At 42.3% G+C, this 17,077-nt stretch overlaps 3 protein-coding genes across 3 annotated transcripts; all 3 read left to right on the forward strand.

Moving 5' to 3' along the window:
- Positions 1 to 7,213: 7,213 nt before the first annotated feature.
- Positions 7,214 to 10,066, forward strand: MELLADRAFT_90485 (uncharacterized protein; the record flags this gene model as incomplete). The annotated part of the gene is made up of 4 exons (XM_007413619.1): positions 7,214 to 7,345; positions 7,411 to 7,494; positions 7,562 to 7,630; positions 7,712 to 10,066. 4 exons carry the CDS (start codon positions 7,214 to 7,216, stop codon positions 10,064 to 10,066), a joined length of 2,640 nt encoding a protein of 879 aa, XP_007413681.1.
- A 655-nt stretch (positions 10,067 to 10,721) lies between these two features.
- Positions 10,722 to 12,763, forward strand: MELLADRAFT_90486 (uncharacterized protein; the record flags this gene model as incomplete). The annotated part of the gene is made up of 7 exons (XM_007413620.1): positions 10,722 to 10,979; positions 11,055 to 11,151; positions 11,226 to 11,566; positions 11,631 to 11,766; positions 11,826 to 12,132; positions 12,198 to 12,644; positions 12,724 to 12,763. The coding sequence occupies 7 exons, from the start codon at positions 10,722 to 10,724 to the stop codon at positions 12,761 to 12,763; spliced, it is 1,626 nt and encodes a 541-aa protein (XP_007413682.1).
- Positions 12,764 to 13,762: 999 nt separating this feature from the next.
- On the forward strand, positions 13,763 to 16,731 carry MELLADRAFT_90487 (uncharacterized protein; the record flags this gene model as incomplete). The annotated part of the gene is made up of 9 exons (XM_007413621.1): positions 13,763 to 13,847; positions 13,932 to 14,164; positions 14,226 to 15,062; positions 15,140 to 15,570; positions 15,648 to 16,021; positions 16,094 to 16,169; positions 16,237 to 16,420; positions 16,496 to 16,589; positions 16,667 to 16,731. The coding sequence occupies 9 exons, from the start codon at positions 13,763 to 13,765 to the stop codon at positions 16,729 to 16,731; spliced, it is 2,379 nt and encodes a 792-aa protein (XP_007413683.1).
- Between the last annotated feature and the right edge of the window lie 346 nt (positions 16,732 to 17,077).

Here is a 17,077-nt window from a genome sequence, read left to right on the forward strand (position 1 = left end):
GAATCTATGCTACACTAGGTCTCTGCAATGGAATGCAAACTGCTCAATTTCTATCAGACGTATCTTTTTGCACTACATGTATATATTCAAAATGTATTAGACTCAAAGTGGATATGAATGAAGATATGCTACATGGTGTATCCTCTTCAACACGTTCTGTCCTTTGGATAACAACACATTTTCAGTTTAGAACTATCTTTCTGCAATATCTCTTCCCAATGGATGTTTCAAGTTGATGATCATTAAGCTGGAGAAGCGAAATGTCCGTTCCACAGTGACTTGATAAATGTGTCTAGTTTCCAAGGAACAATTAAGCAAGAGAAAGCTTTGGTTTATGAGTTTATAGCTACAATGATGTTAGCTTTACAATGATGATACCTGAACTCGATCAACTCTTTGCTCTTCCCAAGTGCACTTATGCACTTGAGCTTTGAGATGAGCAGCCAAACTGGGTTTAAATATTCGGATTGGATGTTCTTCCACCGGAACGTAGTGTCAGTGATATGAATGTACCAAAAGCCGAAGCTTGGTGTGTGATCTTTTCCAATCAGCTGGTTTTGGCTTTTGATCAGCAATTTCATATCCCAATTCCAACCTGTAGAACATTTTCAAAAGCTTTCAAACACTTCCACGGACTCATGAAACAACAGGAGCGAAAAAAATGCCAAAAAGATTAAAGAGCACTCGAAAGGTAAACATAAATAACACCCATGGTCGCTGATCAAGACAACATCAATCAAGGTTCATGTACATTCAAGAAGATAGTCTCGTAGAGCTGTGATCAATGTCTAAAAGATGAGATATTCATTATTCAAATTCAACTGATATCTTATTATTGTAACAGAGAGAAACCTTTGTATCATGAGAGTAACGAAGAAGTAAGATGAACAAGACTAAGGACAGCCAAAAAAAACAAAGGAAATGTGACAGTAGGAAACGAAAAGTAGAGGTAATTAAATTGGGTGTTCATTTCAACCAGAAGACACATCATCAACAGGATCAAGTGCTTGAAAAAACATTGCATCCCATCTGCATTTTGCACAAACTCAGTAGTTATATAGCTCCTTCAAATAAAGTGCAATGAAGGCCTAACCACAAAATGGGTGAATTGGATACAGGTTAAAGTCTAATTTATTAATGATGCAGACTCGAATTTGATTTATATGAGGACCATCATAAATCTACGATCCATCCACACCTATCCACACCATCAAAGTAGCAGTCTTACTGATTAGGTAACAATCATCACATTACTAAGCAAGATATTCCATGGTTCTGAATTGACAACAATCAAAATCCACAATTACCATGATTTGAAATCTCTGTCAATATTACAAGTATCAAACTTTGCATGGTTGTTTAGCTTGTAGTCTATTCAGGATTACACAAAGGTTCATCTTCAAATACTTCATACTTTGGAGTTGTATCTGTTGATAGATCCTAAAGGAAGATGTTCAACTCAGGTTGTATGATTTGATTGAATCCGCATCACGTTGATAATTCAGATATGACATATTTTGCACTTTGAAAAGTCTAGCCCACACTTCTAGTCTTGGGATCAAATGCTAGAGAAAGAGTTTGATGAACTTATGGTATAACCTCTATAGCACTTTTGCTCACAGCTTGGAGAGACATTGTGCAGTTCAGAGAGAAATAATCATGTAAGTATATACCAAGAGGCAGGTGAAATGAGAGGCTTTTCCATGCTGGAGGTAAGTTGAGCTACATAATCTCATGTCAAATCCTCCAGAAATATAATGGTTTCATGGCAAGTGGCAAGCATTGGATAGGCATTCTGTGGTTTATGAAAAGTGCAAAGTTTATCATGGGAGAATGCACAATCTACACAACAAATCAAGCCAAGGACCACTTACGTATGAATTCGATGGCACATGGGTTGTTGGTGCATATATACGAGTTTGAATTTAAGCATGCTGTTTCATGGTTAATGAACATTTAGAAAGATCTGCTTGAGTTCATCTAGACAGATTGTGACGACTTTCAAGTTGAGTGCAATGAATGGATAGAATACTGACAAACCACTCTCTGGTCAGTGAGATAAGAGTAAGTTTTGCAGTCTTGCTTGCCTGAAGGGCCACCATTGCCATCAGAGCAACTGGCCATTGTGACACACAGGTCTTTGTGATCTAGCATGATGATTCATGTAAGTCTCAATCAGCTTTCAGTAGCATACAGCTTGGGATTTATCAGCAATTCTCTTACTTGGCACATGGCATTTTTCTATGGTACAGTCATATTGATTAAATTACGTGTTGTCTCTCTGGTTTCACTTGACTGATCCCAACAAACCAAGCAGACATAGCAGAAAAGACCCCCGCAAGATTTTTTGGTGCCTGGATGGGCACATTTGGAGCACCCACTTCTGTCATCAGCAACAGAGACACGATACGGGCATCCAAATTTGGAAAGCCTTGGTTGAACGTCTCAACATCTCTGTTTACCGCTTGTCAGAAGACCATCCTCAGGTGGCCGGCAGAACAATAAAACTGGGGTCGGGTCCTGTGCACATTCACAGCAAAGTGGCAGACACAATGGTTAGAAGCTCTCCCTTCAGTAGAGTTTGCAATCAACAGTGCAAAAAATGTTGTGACTGGCCTATCACCAGTCCAGGTAGTGTTTGGACAACCGGCAAAACTTTTCCTGTTGACCGGATCTATTGACAACTCCCCACCCTTGCTTGAAACCTGACTTTGACAACAGGAGGGCACATGGGCCCAAATGCAAGATAACCTGTGGACCAGCAGGGTACAGCAAGCATTGAAACACAACAAATGTCATGTCAATGTGAAGATTCAAATGGATGGATGGGTTTTTTAAAATCAGGTCATTGGTGAGGTAGAATCTTGAGCAGAGTCAATAAGCTCCAGTAGTGGTACAAACAGCCATATAAAATCCTGGAAATGTTTGACAACAGCCAGAGAGTCCGATCAACCTACCAAATGGGGACAAGAGACATACAGTAGTTAAAGTCTACTCTGTGCTACACCTGACTACGGGTGGCCCCGGGGCTGGCCCCGGGCCCAATTGTCAGGCATTTTTGATTTTGATTTTTGGATTCAAAAAAAAACTATGTACAAGGGTCAGGTAGTGGTTGGTGAACCACATAACTTGGTGGCTAGGTGCTCAGCATGTCAACCACTTTGAGTTTTTTAGTTACACTATACATGTGAACCTTTTTTATCAGCCAAGATCTGCCAAGATATAATCTGAACATCACCTTGCAAGGTATTTTCTCAGCACTTTTTTGAACAAGCACTTAGCTCAACCAATTCAGCTCCTCATCACAATGGCCTTTTCTAACCGGAGGAAAAATGGACTGACTGGGCCTGAGGCTGAAAAGATGGCCAAGCATTACCAAGGACATTGCATGATTGCTAAAAATGCTTCCATGCACATTACTGCAATCTGCAATCACGAGGACACAGTGTAATCTGTTCACTAAGAAGATTGATGCTCAGGCTCAGCGTCAAGATCAACATGAAATATCATTTCACCTCATCTCACTCAATCACTTTCTAGTTTTACTTGAAAATGATTGTATTCTTCATTGCCATTTCCTTAACAACCTTCTCAATCCTTTAGTTCAAAAGTGAACTCCCAATATAATTTGAGAACGAGGTTCATTCATTGAAGCTTCAAGCCACATGACCAGGGCCGGGATGTTCAAGTATCCGTTTGTACCAGGGCCTTAAGATGTTAAGTACCCAGCCTAAGATGCTAAGTACTCAGCCTAAGCTGTTAAGTACCTAACTTAAGGGGCATAAGTACTTAGCCTATGTGTAGGCCCAAATGTTGACCGTGTAGTAAAGAAAAAAAAATTCAAAGCCTCAGATGATCCCAAGGATATATGGATAGATTAAGCTCACTCTTATAAATCTACTTGTCTAGGTATTAACTCTAAAGGTAGTGATTGAGGTAATGTTTTTTGATCTCAAAATTGAAATTTTGTTTGGCTGGTCGGAAGGTAGTACAAAGTAGACGTTAACTACTGTAATGTCTTCAACATCTCCAAATTGAAATCCTTTGTGGAAAACAAGGGATTAGGGCTTGAGGCCACAAAGGTTTTTCTCTCAAGTATGCACCACCAAGCTTTCTACACTGTTTTATTTGAATTCATTACCTTGGCCACTATGTGAGCGTCAAATTGGACCTCTGTTGTTTGACTCCCATGATTAGGTCATTGATACAACACATCCAGATTCCCACTTGACTCAGTTGGGCCAGCTTTTATTCAATTCTTGCTCATGTTTCTTGATCTTTATTTTTTTCTGTTTCCTTTTTTTCTTTAAAATTTTGTTTTTGTTTCCTTTGCTAATCATGATTTTTTTACAGGGCACATTTTTCAACACTTCAACAATCAACATCGCTTTTATATTCAGAATTATCTTTAGTCAACTTTTTTTTACATCTCATTACTTCTTTTGTTTCTCTTTCTTAATTTGTTTATGGCTCTTGCACCTCGGCACTCAAGCCTTCTTATAGGAGGGGAGAATGTAATGTTACAGACTCCATTACAAGCATAAGGCAACCATAAGCCTTATACATGTTCACACAATGTTTTTTCTTTTTTACTTGCCTCACAGTAAACTAACTCATCAGGGAAAATAGACTGATCTATTATATCATCCTCTGGAGTTAGGTGAGAACATCCTTTTCTTTTATTTTTAATCTCTTTCTTTATGTCATGATTGTATTGTCAGGGAAAATAGACTGATCTATTATAAAATCCTTTGGAGTTAGATAATAAACACCGTACTTTGGTTCTAGAATCAGTCCAAGATCACAATTCTGATACTCAGTTTCCCTCAGCCCATATATTCAATAATTATGAGAGCTATTAGTGAGGACCAAAATTAGGTCCTTTACACTTGACCATGGCTTACCACAGGGATTGCCATTGTCACCCCTAATCTATCTCTTATATAATTCTTTGCTGCTAGGAATAACTGACAATATCCCAACACCAACAGCTTTAGGATTCATCAACAATGTGGTATTAGTCTCATTGGCCAACGACACCACCAGCTCGGCTCCCAGATGCAAACACTCTCTTTTTGCCAACAAAAATTGGCAAAGGACCATGGCGCAATCTTTGATACAAAGAAGAAGTTCTGGGTCCTATTTAGCTTACAAACACACAAAATTACCCCAACCATTGACATTGCCAAAAGGAAGCACATCAAACCGTCCTCTTTTGCCAAATGGCTAGGGGACAAGATAGATGACAAACTCACCTTCAAGCAGCAACACCTTGGTGTCATCGCCAAAGGTCAACAATGAGCAGGCTTATTGCAAACAGGGGGGAATCTCACCAAACCTTGTCAAGATATTGATGACAACCACCATCCACACGGCCACAGACTATGGTGCAATGGTGTGGCTCCCAACAGAGCCTTCAGTTTTCTTTGTTGATCAACTCACACTCATCAACAACATCTGTTCCAGAGCCACCTTAGGGTCCCTGAGCACCGCACCAACTGTCTTCCTTTGCCATGACCTCAACATGCTCCCTCCTAAAGCTTGCTTACAGAGCAAATGCCTAAGTTTTATGGACAGATCTCTAGCCAAATCAAAAACTCACCCATTCTTTGCGCTGGTCCAACAGGCACAGCACACAAACCCAAAATCCCACCAGAACCCTGTCCATCAACTCTTTCAACACAGCCTTCACAAGAAATTTGAAGAGTTTGTGATCCAACTCCCAGTAGGCCCAGCATCTACTCTCATAAAACCTCAAAATCACTCAACTGTACTACAAGAAAACAAAAATGTTGCAAAAATCAATGCCATTCAACTAAAACCGTCAGCTCTGCATTCATTAATTTTCACAGACGGGTCTATGATCCTGAAGAAATCACGGCAGCAGTGGCATGGTGCGCCAACAACAAATAATCAAAATCTGAACATTCTGGGCGAGCACATTTGCATGGGATCTATCAAGCGGAATACCACGGAGTCCAGCTGGGACTCACAATAGCCATTCAACAAGAAACACCCACAACCCGCCAAACAACCATTGTTTGTGACAATCAGGGTGTTGTCAAAGACCTCCAATCCAACTCATCATCAGTCTCATCACTCGACAACCACCAATGCACATTCAAAATCCTTCAATTCCTACATCAAAGTTTACCACACATGTGTGTCAAAATACGGTGGTGCCCCGGACACAAAGGTATATCTGGAAACAAAGCAGCCAATGAAATTGCTATCACACTGGCAAAGTGATCTATGCCCAGAACTTTTACTAACACCCCTAACTTAGCAGCTTTCATTTCCGCAATCAAGGAAATTGATGGACAACAGAACAATCAATTTTTTTCAATGACAAACAAACCAATTGATGCCTTACACATGCAACACAAACAAAAAAGCACCTTGATGGCCTCTTGAAGTTACCCAAGCACAAAGTCGCCACAATCACCTGTACCTGAACTACTTCAAACAGCCTATTGACCCAGTATGTGACTGCCAAGAAGGACTAGACACCATTGAGCATTTCCTACTTATATGCCAGACTTATGAACAGCATCACAACACACTTGAACACACTCTTCAAGAATTTACCACAAAAATGGACAAAAAATTCTTATCAAACCCAAAAAGTTTCAAACTTATTGCCACTTACTGCAACTCCACACGGAGATTTGCTAACCATTGCATCTGGGCAAAATCCACGGATCAAGCACCGCCGCCAAACAAACCCCAACCTTTAGAATAGGTACCTCCTTTTTCTTACCCCATATTTCATTCCCTTATCCAACAACATACTATAATACATGTAAACTAGATGAAACAGCCAACAGCAACCCTTTCCCCTGACACAGCCAGAGGGGTTTTATTGGTGCCGGGCATATTAAGGAGTTTTTGATAGCCTAGCAGCTACAAAACCACTTAAAACAATGCAATAAAAAATGGTGGAGGTTGTCTTGTTGGCAACCTGCTTCAATTGTGTGGAACAAATGGGCGTGTGCACTATAGCGGGCGTGCCCGCCTGTTCTCCAGTTTTAAGAAAAAAGATGCGATCGTGCCAGGCGTGACCAAGGGCACGAGAATTGTGCTGCGCCCGCCACATGAGCCCCTATCCATGTAAATGCTGAGTCAATCGTGAAGCCCTCAATGAAACTTCAACTCAACTCAACTCAACTCAACTCAGCTCAGCTCGTCAATCGATCAATCGATCAATCGATCAATGGAGCCCTCCTCTTCTTGCCAATCATCATCGTCATTATCGCTTCATGCTTCGAATCGTGTCGATATCGAAATCTCACTTCGAATTCAACTCAAAGAATTGAATGAACAATTAAATCAACTCAACTCTAAAGTCAGTCATCTTTCTCACTGCATCTGTTTCTGATTCAATCTGATCCCTTCTCTCCGCATACCTAGCTCGTAGGTTCGTTCGAAAGAATCGCCAACTTAGAGGACGAACTTCATGAATCGACACAAAACCATAATCTAATCAAATCAAGAGTCGGTAATCCATCTCCCCATAATATTCAACCCTTCTGGTATCTTACTGTGGTCCATGTCATTGCAGAACAAGGTCCTAGAAATCGAAGCTGCCGAACATGAAGAAGCGCTTAAAGGTGGTCTTCTGGTCGAAAGTGTTAGCATCTATCGTCATTCGAGGTCCGATCTCTGAACTTGCATCCATCACTAATCATGCTCCTGAACGTCGATAAATCAGGCTGACGTACAAGCCGAACTTCAGCGTCTGACTCATCGCGCTCTTCAAGAGGCTGAGAAAAGGTCTCAATCCGAAGCTTCACTCAGCACAATCAACAAAGAATTAGATGACTTATCCGCAAGTCTCTTCTCGGAAGCTAATCGTCTTGTGGCAGCCGAGAAATTACAGAGAATTAAAGCTGAACGTAAGGTGGTAGAAGTGGAAGAGGCTATGAAAGGCGTGGAAGAAGTGATCGAGTCTCGTAGAGATCAACTCAATGATCTCAGGGTTTGCCTCGAGAATGCTGAACGCGAAAGGGATGAATACAAGCTGCAATTGATGGCATTTCAAAATCCTACACACGCATCAGATTGTGGACAACATCCTTTAGCCAACGAACTGTCACAGGAATATATCGCAAGTACATCTCATCCTACGCTGGCGTGCAATCCAACCGACACCAGCTCTTCCATTATAGCCTCAGTCTTGCCCGATAACAATCACGACTCCAGTATCCATCGGATCCCTTCTTTGCCCTACACTCCTGGTCGCAGTCCTGGTATATTCCCTTTTCAGCAGCAGCAGCAGATCAAAAACTTGGAAGATATTCTTCCCTTTCAGGAGTTTGTTCAATTTACAAGATATCTCATCCGAATGCGAACAGATGCCTTGGCTCGACCTGCACCACAGCAAAATGGTTTCAGTGAATCTTACTATTCGGCTGCCGCAGCCATGAATAACGTCACAACTAACCCCTCATCTACCTTCAGTCAATACCGTCATTCGATGGCTGGTGGCCTCGTTAAAGATCAGCTCAATCCCATTAGTCCTAAGGAGCTTTTGGCTCCCATCTTGCCAATGTCTCAACATCTATCTCAAGCCTTCATCAAGCGCTGTATTGACGAAGACTCGGATCCAGCCTTACGTCTCGACCTTGCGCCCGGCTTGAATTTTCTATCTCGACGGTCCATCTTCACAGCCCTCGTCGACGGTCACTTGGTCATCGAACCTGTCTGGAGTGATATCGGAGCAGAGTTTGACAAGTGTTCCTTATGTGGCTGCCCTTTGGATAGGTGGTTCCCCGCTCGCACTTCACTGGGTAATGCGTTCCGTGCCAATGCCAACAGGACAACCTCCACCATCGGCTCTACCTCTGCAAGCTCCACCATGAGGAAAATGTTGGGTGGTGGCGGCTGGACATTCGGATCTCTAAGCCGTAACAAACAGCAAACCGCGACCGCGGGTGTCTTCATGTCCAAGCCTTCAAACTCGTCGACCTCTCGTAGCTCTCGGCACGTAGAAACTATATTTTCTGCACCAGCTCACAGCGCAACTCCTAGCGGTCGTACTAGTCCCACTCCGGAAGAAAGCGAAGCGGTCTATGTCCACACTTTTCGAGCAGCCGACACCTCATCAAATCGATATCCGATCTGCCCGACTTACTGTCTTGGCCGTCTCAGGTCGGTTTGTGACTTTTGGACTTATGTTCGGTCAATTGAATGTGGGCTGCTTCTGGACGAGAGCTTTCGTTTTGCTCGTCGCCCGTCTCAGAGGGGGTCGAGGAGCCTTGAGCCTCATAGTTTAGGCTTAGCTTATGACACAACCTTAAAAATGGTCAAACAAAAAGGAAGGAGTTCAGAGTCGGTCATTGATTCCCCAGTCCTCACACACTCTGTCCTACATTCGTCAGATTCGTCACGAGAGGACACCACTCATACCTCCATCCACCCTGTCCCCTCATCAAACACGCCTCCTGCTTCACTGACCGCCGCCGCTGATAACACTAGCTCGTCCTCGGGATCAGGTCCTCTACCTTTGGCTGACTTGAACAATCATCAAGATGTCAACAAGTCCGATACCAGCATAGCTGCAATTCCAGAGCCGTCCTCGGCCAAGGCTGTTGTAACAGACTCGCAGTGTCAACCAACATCATCATCCCAGTTATCAAGGACCAAGACAGTTTCTCTTCCTGCCCCACCGCCTGTTCCTCGCCGGTCTACAGTGCGCGCTCAATCTATTCCTCCTCTCGAAGTTGCACCTATCTCTCCTAAAACCACCACTGGAACATTCAGTCCTTCAACTTCGAATTCCATCATTGTCACTGCTCATGTGAGTCGAGATTCGATCTCGAGTGAATTCTCTTCAGCACCTACTAGTGATGAACCAGGCTCCGCAAATCGAGGTAAAACCACCCTTTCTTCGCAAGCTATCCCAAGATATCTCACTCGTAAGACGTCCACTACTGGAAGTACAACTGAAGGTGAGATGGATCTTGATGGCTTAGAAACTGGTTGGGAAGAAAAATGTTGGTGTCATCTGATCAAATTGAAGGAAGACATGTTCCACAAACGAGTCGGAGTCTCGATCATTTTGTGATTCCTGTTTTGACTTTTTGCATCTTGCTTTTATTGTCATGAGATGTTTCCCACCTTATTGCTGTCTTTGTCTGCCTTTCTGTTTGTTTTTCGCCTTTGTTTGATGTGATTGTTGCATTATATGTATCTCTAGAACTTCATATTATGCTTTGACAAAACTCGATCGAGTTGCATTTGACCATTTGATGGTCTCAGCATTCACAAAGTATTACTCCATACTCATTGCACATCTGGGTTACATCAACAGTCTCAAATTTCTGTATCACAACAATGTTGTCTCCGATTTTTCTTGACTTGGTCAAAGCCTACCAAAGACGAACAAATGGGGCTTTGAAGAGCTTTGAACATATGAAGAGGCTCAATCTGGAAAAGGTATGGTTAATCAGACAGTCTCATATATGTATCTTGAACAAGTCTAGGGGTTGGGAGTATGTATCCTGATGCCTCACGGGAATGATGGTTTTCGGATTCGGCTATGAACAATAACCGTTGAGGATACTACATACATATAGTGAAAGTGACGTCATGAGAGAAAAGTTAACAATCGCCACAAATTGGCTGTTGACCAAGATCATTCGTCCCATTTTACTTTCCACTTCATCACTCTTAACATCAACTTTTATTCGATTTTAATAAACATATCTTGACTCAGTGAGATGCCCACAATGCTTCCTGAAGGGGTTACCATAAATGCTGTGATCGAAGAAGGGCATCGTTCAATTCTCACCAATGAAGCTCTCAAGTTCCTCGCCACTCTACATCGATACTTTGAACCAACCCGTCGGACTTTGCTCCAACGTCGTCAACTTGAACAAGCTAGGCTCGATGCAGGTGGACTTCCCGATTTCCATTCGGAAACCAAGTGGATTCGTGATGATTCGTCTTGGCAAGCAGCTAGTCCTGCGCCGGGTTTGGTAGGTTTATCTGTGCATTACAACTTCAAGTGTCCATCAGGCAACTAACGCTAGCATCCACTCAAAAAACTGCAGACAGACCGCCGAGTAGAGATCACGGGTCCAGTTGACCGCAAGATGGTGATCAATGCACTTAACTCGGGATCTGCCACCTACATGGCCGATTTTGAAGGTTCGTCTGCTTGAATTACATAGTATCTGCCTCGCAATAAGTCCACTGAGATTGAGGAGACACTCCCTTTTTAGACTCCCACGCCCCGACGTGGTTGAATAACCTTGATGGACAAGTCAATATGTACGATGCCGTCCGTCGCCAAATCTCCTTCAAGGGGCCGAATGGAAAATCATATCAATTGAACCCCAAGATTGCCACTCTCATTGTGCGCGCGCGCGGTTGGCATCTAGACGAGAATCACGTCTTGATTGATGGTCAACCAATCAGTGGAGGGATTTTTGATTTTGGTCTTTACTTTTTTCACAATGCTCACGAGTGTGTCAAGCGCGGCTTTGGTCCATACTTTTATCTTCCTAAAATGGAGCATTACCTCGAGGCTAGATTATGGAACGATATTTTCAAGTTATCTCAGGTCAGGGAGTCAACTGTGAAACCAATGACGAACTTCCAGACTGACAATTTTACTATTTCAACAGGATTACATTGGAATCCCACGCGGGACGATCCGTGCCACATGCTTGATCGAAACCATTCCTGCTGCTTTCCAGATGGATGAATTCATCTTTGAGCTCAAGGAACACTCTTCTGGTCTCAACTGTGGGAGATGGGACTGTGAGTCATACGTTTTGATCAGATTTATCGTACGCTGATGCTTTAACCGTCATTTTTAGACATATTCTCCTTCATCAAAAAGATGCGAGAGCATCCACAATTTGTATTACCTGACCGCTCGGATGTGACTATGACTGTTCCATTCATGGATGCTTATGTTCGCTTGTTGATCAAGACCTGTCATCGACGAGGTGTGGCGGCGATGGGTGGGATGAGTGCCCAGATTCCCATCAAGGATGACCCGAAGGCCAACGAACTGGCCATGAACAAAGTCAAAGCCGATAAGCTGAGAGAAGTCAAGGCGGGACATGATGGAACTTGGGTAGCTCATCCCGCCTTGGTTAAAGTCGCCCTTGACATTTTCAAGTTCAGTTTTTCTCCGATGATTCTGCTTCGAGATATCTCTGTGCTAATTTCTGTTTCGACTCCAGTGAGTATATGACTGGGCCTAATCAATATCATGTCCGCCGCGAGGAAGTGAAAGTCACTGCACTTGATCTTCTCAACACCAACGTTCCTGGAAAAGTCACGGAACATGGTATTCGGGAGAACGTTTCGGCTGCGCTACAATATTGTGCCAATTGGGTTTCTGGAGTTGGATGCGTTCCGATTGCAAACTTGATGGAGGATGCTGCCACCGCGGAAATTGCTCGGCTTCAGATTTGGCAATGGGCTCGTCATGGTGCCCTAACTGATGCTGGTAAAAAAGTTACAGCAGAGTGGCTCGAGGGAATCATTGCAGAGGAATCTATAAAGGCTAAGCAAACCACTGCTAAGGGACTCAATCCTGCCAAGGTCGATCTTGCGAAGCGATATTTGACCGCGCAAGTAAAGGCCCATCTTCCTGATGACTTCTTGACTTCGGCTCTTATGACTAGGTCGGTGAACTTATGCTTGGACAGGATCCCTTTGATAATTTGTCTGACTGATTTACTTTTTGGGGATTTGAAATTATAGTTTGGATGATATGGCTGCTCCTAATCGCCCCAAACTTTGAGTAGATAGATCTGCCTCTTAGTAAAACGTGGACAAAACGTTGGCCCTCTGGTCTTCACTATAAATTTTCTGAATTCTGATCAATAGTAACTAATTCCATTGTACAAAATATGATGTAGAGCTTAGTGCCCGCCAGTTTGTAAAACAATGAAGATATTTGAACTTGTCCTCCATGATCAAAGTAGATATCAGACCACTTTGAACTTTGCTCTAACAGCGATTGTGAATGTAAATCTTCCATGCCAATTATGCAGGTCCAATATATTAGTATACTCAAGCTTGAGTCATATTCATCAACTGTACCTTTAGATCAAGTACGGGTGTACATTGAATCATGTATGGTCCATGGACTAAATGATGCATGTCTTCTGAGGAGTAAAGGGTTGTCCATGTAGACTCTGGAGCTGTAGAAATCAAGATTCAGGGACTGGTCATTACAAACTGATTGATTCTTGGGTGACCATGCATGTAAATTCTTGAAATGGCTTGATAGGACATGCGCAGTTCATAAATAAGTGGATAGTCTTAATCAGTTCTAGGAAAACTGTCGATTGGCACATCAAAAGCATCAGTTCTGATAGCTAAACAGTAGAAGTCATCCTCTATCATCAAGTGGTGGGTCTCCTCTAACATAAAGCTCCAACCTCTGATGGCACCCGTGACTCACGAAGGCGAACCGTTTTGCCTTCATTGTATGTACCGCTAGCCTCGGTCCCGACTTCATCAAGGAGACCGGGACATTCCCGCCCCGCCCCGTAGACAACTGCAGTGGAGATCAGTGGCAGACTGGCAGTGCAGGGAAAGGCAATTCTTTACGTCATCTTGATTCCCAATATCATCAAGTCATGAAATACTACTGAGACCCTATATATTCTTGATTCTGCAATAAGCAAGGGCTCAACCTGAATTCCAAATTGACTCACTTTCAATCAAAGAGAAACAATCAAAAGCGAGTTAATGAAGAAACTTTCCAACAGAAGACTGTTATCTTTAAAGAACCATGTCAGTTTATGATATTTTCGAAAGAATTTTGCTAGATGAAGACCAGCCGAGCGCTCCACCTGGTAGTCCCATCGATAGGAATGGTAAGTGATCATTTGAGTCTTTGAAGTTCAAGTCATTCTTGATTCATATTCTGACTTGGTTTGTTGTCCTTGGATATCTGATAGATCGATTAAAGAATTCGAATTGGTTCGAGACTCAATTAGCATTAGCTTTGTTCATTGGGATCAGTTCTTTCTTGATCTTTTGTTCGGCTAGAATTCGGTTCCCTGCTACATTCTCAACTCGAACTTATCTTCGTCATCAAACAAATTCCCTAGGATTCTTCTCCTGGATCTTACCTACTCTTAGAACTCCTGATTCGACTATTCTCAACAACAACGGTTTGGATGCTTTAGTAGTCAGTCATCCTTTTGATCTTGACTTTGAAGGATGATTCTGATTTGATTCTTGACGATTAGCTACTCTATTTCTTCAAATTAGGATTTTACTTTTTCCTTACCATTGCCATCCTCGCTTTTTTGATACTCGTACCCATCAACGTACATGAGAATGGCACAACAGAAGGTGTACCAGCCGATCCTACACCTCCCTCTCAGAACTTTCTCCATCATGATAAATCAGTTCAGCTTCGACTAGTAGTTCCTATCAAGACCCTGACTCAGCATCTTACTCTGTATCATATATCACATCTAGCATTTACTTACATCTTCAGTTTAATCTTACTTCGGTTTTTACAGCATACTTACTTCAAGCTTATCAATATCAAACCTCGTGTTGGTCTCTCAAATTCAAGTTCGTCTCTTCGTACGGTTCTCATTGAGAAATTACCTGCTCATCTTCGAAACGATCAAGCTTTGACGGACTATTTTGACCAAGTGATTGACTATCCTGTTCAATCTGCTCACGTTCTCAAGGATGTCACTAGTTTGCTACCTCTCCTCCAATCTAGAACATCAGCACTCAAACAACTTCAACGAGGTTATCAGATCTATCAGCAAAAGTCTTCTGAACCATTCGACTCGTCAGCACTGGCAACTCAATCTAGATTTCGACCTCGATATCGTCCAAGTTGGTTTAGTCTTAAAACTGTCGATTGGATCGATCATTGGAAATCTGCATTTGATGAAGCAGATCGTCTTGTCCAACAAAGAAGAAAAGGAAAATTCAAAACATTGTCATTTGCCTTTGTTACCTTTAAGAATTTGGATCATGCTCAAATCTTATGTCAAACTATCCATTGGCCGAGACCTGATCAAGCTCTGATCTCATTAGCACCCGATTCAAGAAACATTCAGGTAGATCTATATTTCTTCATTTTCTTTTGACAATCAACCAGCCTTCTCAGTGGATTGTTTTTACCTTCCCAATCTAGTGGTCGAACATTGCTATCTCATCTACATGGCTTCGTCTGCGTCAGACAGTTGTCTGGATCTTAATGGCTCTTCTTTATGGGTTTTGGGCCACTCCGATTTCATTTTTAGCTAAACTGATGTCTTATGAAACATTAGTGTCCTGGTTGAGTCCGGTCGTGGTGGAGCTGATCGAGAGAAGTAATGTTGTAAAGGCTTTGATCCAAAACTCCTTACCTACTTTAGCGATCATCATCTTCAATGCTCTCTTACCAACCCTATTGGATTGTAAGATTGAAACCTTTCCTAATCTCACGCTCACCATCAGGATTGTCAGCAATTTACTTACCTGTTGGATTTACTTGTTGATAGGGTTATCCACGTTTCAAGGCTTCAAATCGAGGAGTGAGATTGAATATTCTCTGCTCAGGAAATATCATCTCTTCCTCCTTGTGTGAGTCTATTATCACAAACATGGACTATCCTTTGCTCTCTGCCTTCTTTTTCTGACCCTTTTTTCGTATCTTGCAGAACTGTACTATTCATTTTCGTGGCTGTCTCGACATTCTCCCTCTTGCGAGATTTACGGGACAATCCAGGAGGGCTGATTGACAAACTAGCAACCTCCTTACCTGGTGCTAGAAACTTTTTTATCTCTTATCTCACCCTTCAATCACTCGCTATTCTTCCACTTCAACTACTTCAATTGCCTACACTTGCTTTAATGCCTTTCTATAATTACCAGAACACGTTGGAAGTCATGAGTCTCGGCACAATTTATCCACAAGCCTTATTGGCCTTCAACATCTGTATGGCTTACTCGGTCATTACTCCTGTGATACTTATCTTCGGGTGCTTATACTTTGGTATGGCGTACTTGGTTTATAAGTACAAAATCATCAACAGTTCAGTTCCTTTTCGTATATTTTCTTGCATACTCTCTGTAGATGTCTGATTGTCTATCACTTCTCATTCAGTTTATTGTAGACCATACGAAAGTAGGGGTGAGGCATGGCCTATTGCGTGCAATAGGATTGGATGGGGTTTAATAATGTTAGTGTCCTCTCATTTCTTTGAACGGGGCCATAGAAAGGACTGATCAATCAAACATCTTGATCAGTTTTCAAGTCTTCATGCTTGGACTTTTGTCCCTTCGACAAGTGTTCTTGCTTTCGACTTTGGTTTTACCCTTGATAGCTTATACAATCTGGAGACTCTTTAAACTAAACCAGGTTTATAAGAAGCATCTCAAGTTCATCAGCTTGTCTCAAATTCGAGAATCTTCGGTTGCAATGGAGCCCAATGTCAGTAGCTATTTTTTCACGCATCTATCATGTGAAGCTCATTAAAATGATCTTTTGTTTTTAAAACGAGGGTAGACTGATGGTTCAGATCAGGAGGGTAAACATCTAGTTGCAATCTTCATAGGGATAGTAGATCATGATGAGACCAGACCATATGGTCACCCTGCCAGTTGCGTCCCATTCAAGCTTCATCCTTGTTTTCTCACTCTGTGACCTAGACTGATATGTAATCTTTGGACGTGATAGTCACAGGCCGATTACCCATGCCAGAGGTACCTGATGAAGGGGTCTATCAGCCAATTGGTGAATGACGTGTTTTGTGTGTAGTTTGAATGAATCTTCTCCAAGTATCATATAGTAAAGTTTGTCTGCGTAGCATCTGCATTTCTTCTGTTTGTCTGCGTAGCATCTGCATTTCTTCTGTTGATCTACGTAGCGTCTGCATTTCTTCCATTGGTCTACGTAGCATCTGCATTTCTCCATTTTTTCTGTTCCAAGTCTAAGATGCATTCAAGAAGTTCATTGTATGACTTTGAGTATACGTGACGTATCTGTAGTTTACCAAAAAGCACATTTGTAACATGCAATCTAACATCCATTTGCAATTGAGTTTTCCATACAATGATAAACTTGACTGCTTGCCATAGCCAGCAAGAG

The sequence above is a fragment of the Melampsora larici-populina genome (assembly GCF_000204055.1).
Source record: "Melampsora larici-populina 98AG31 unplaced genomic scaffold MELLAscaffold_38, whole genome shotgun sequence".
Taxonomy (NCBI): domain Eukaryota; kingdom Fungi; phylum Basidiomycota; class Pucciniomycetes; order Pucciniales; family Melampsoraceae; genus Melampsora; species Melampsora laricis-populina.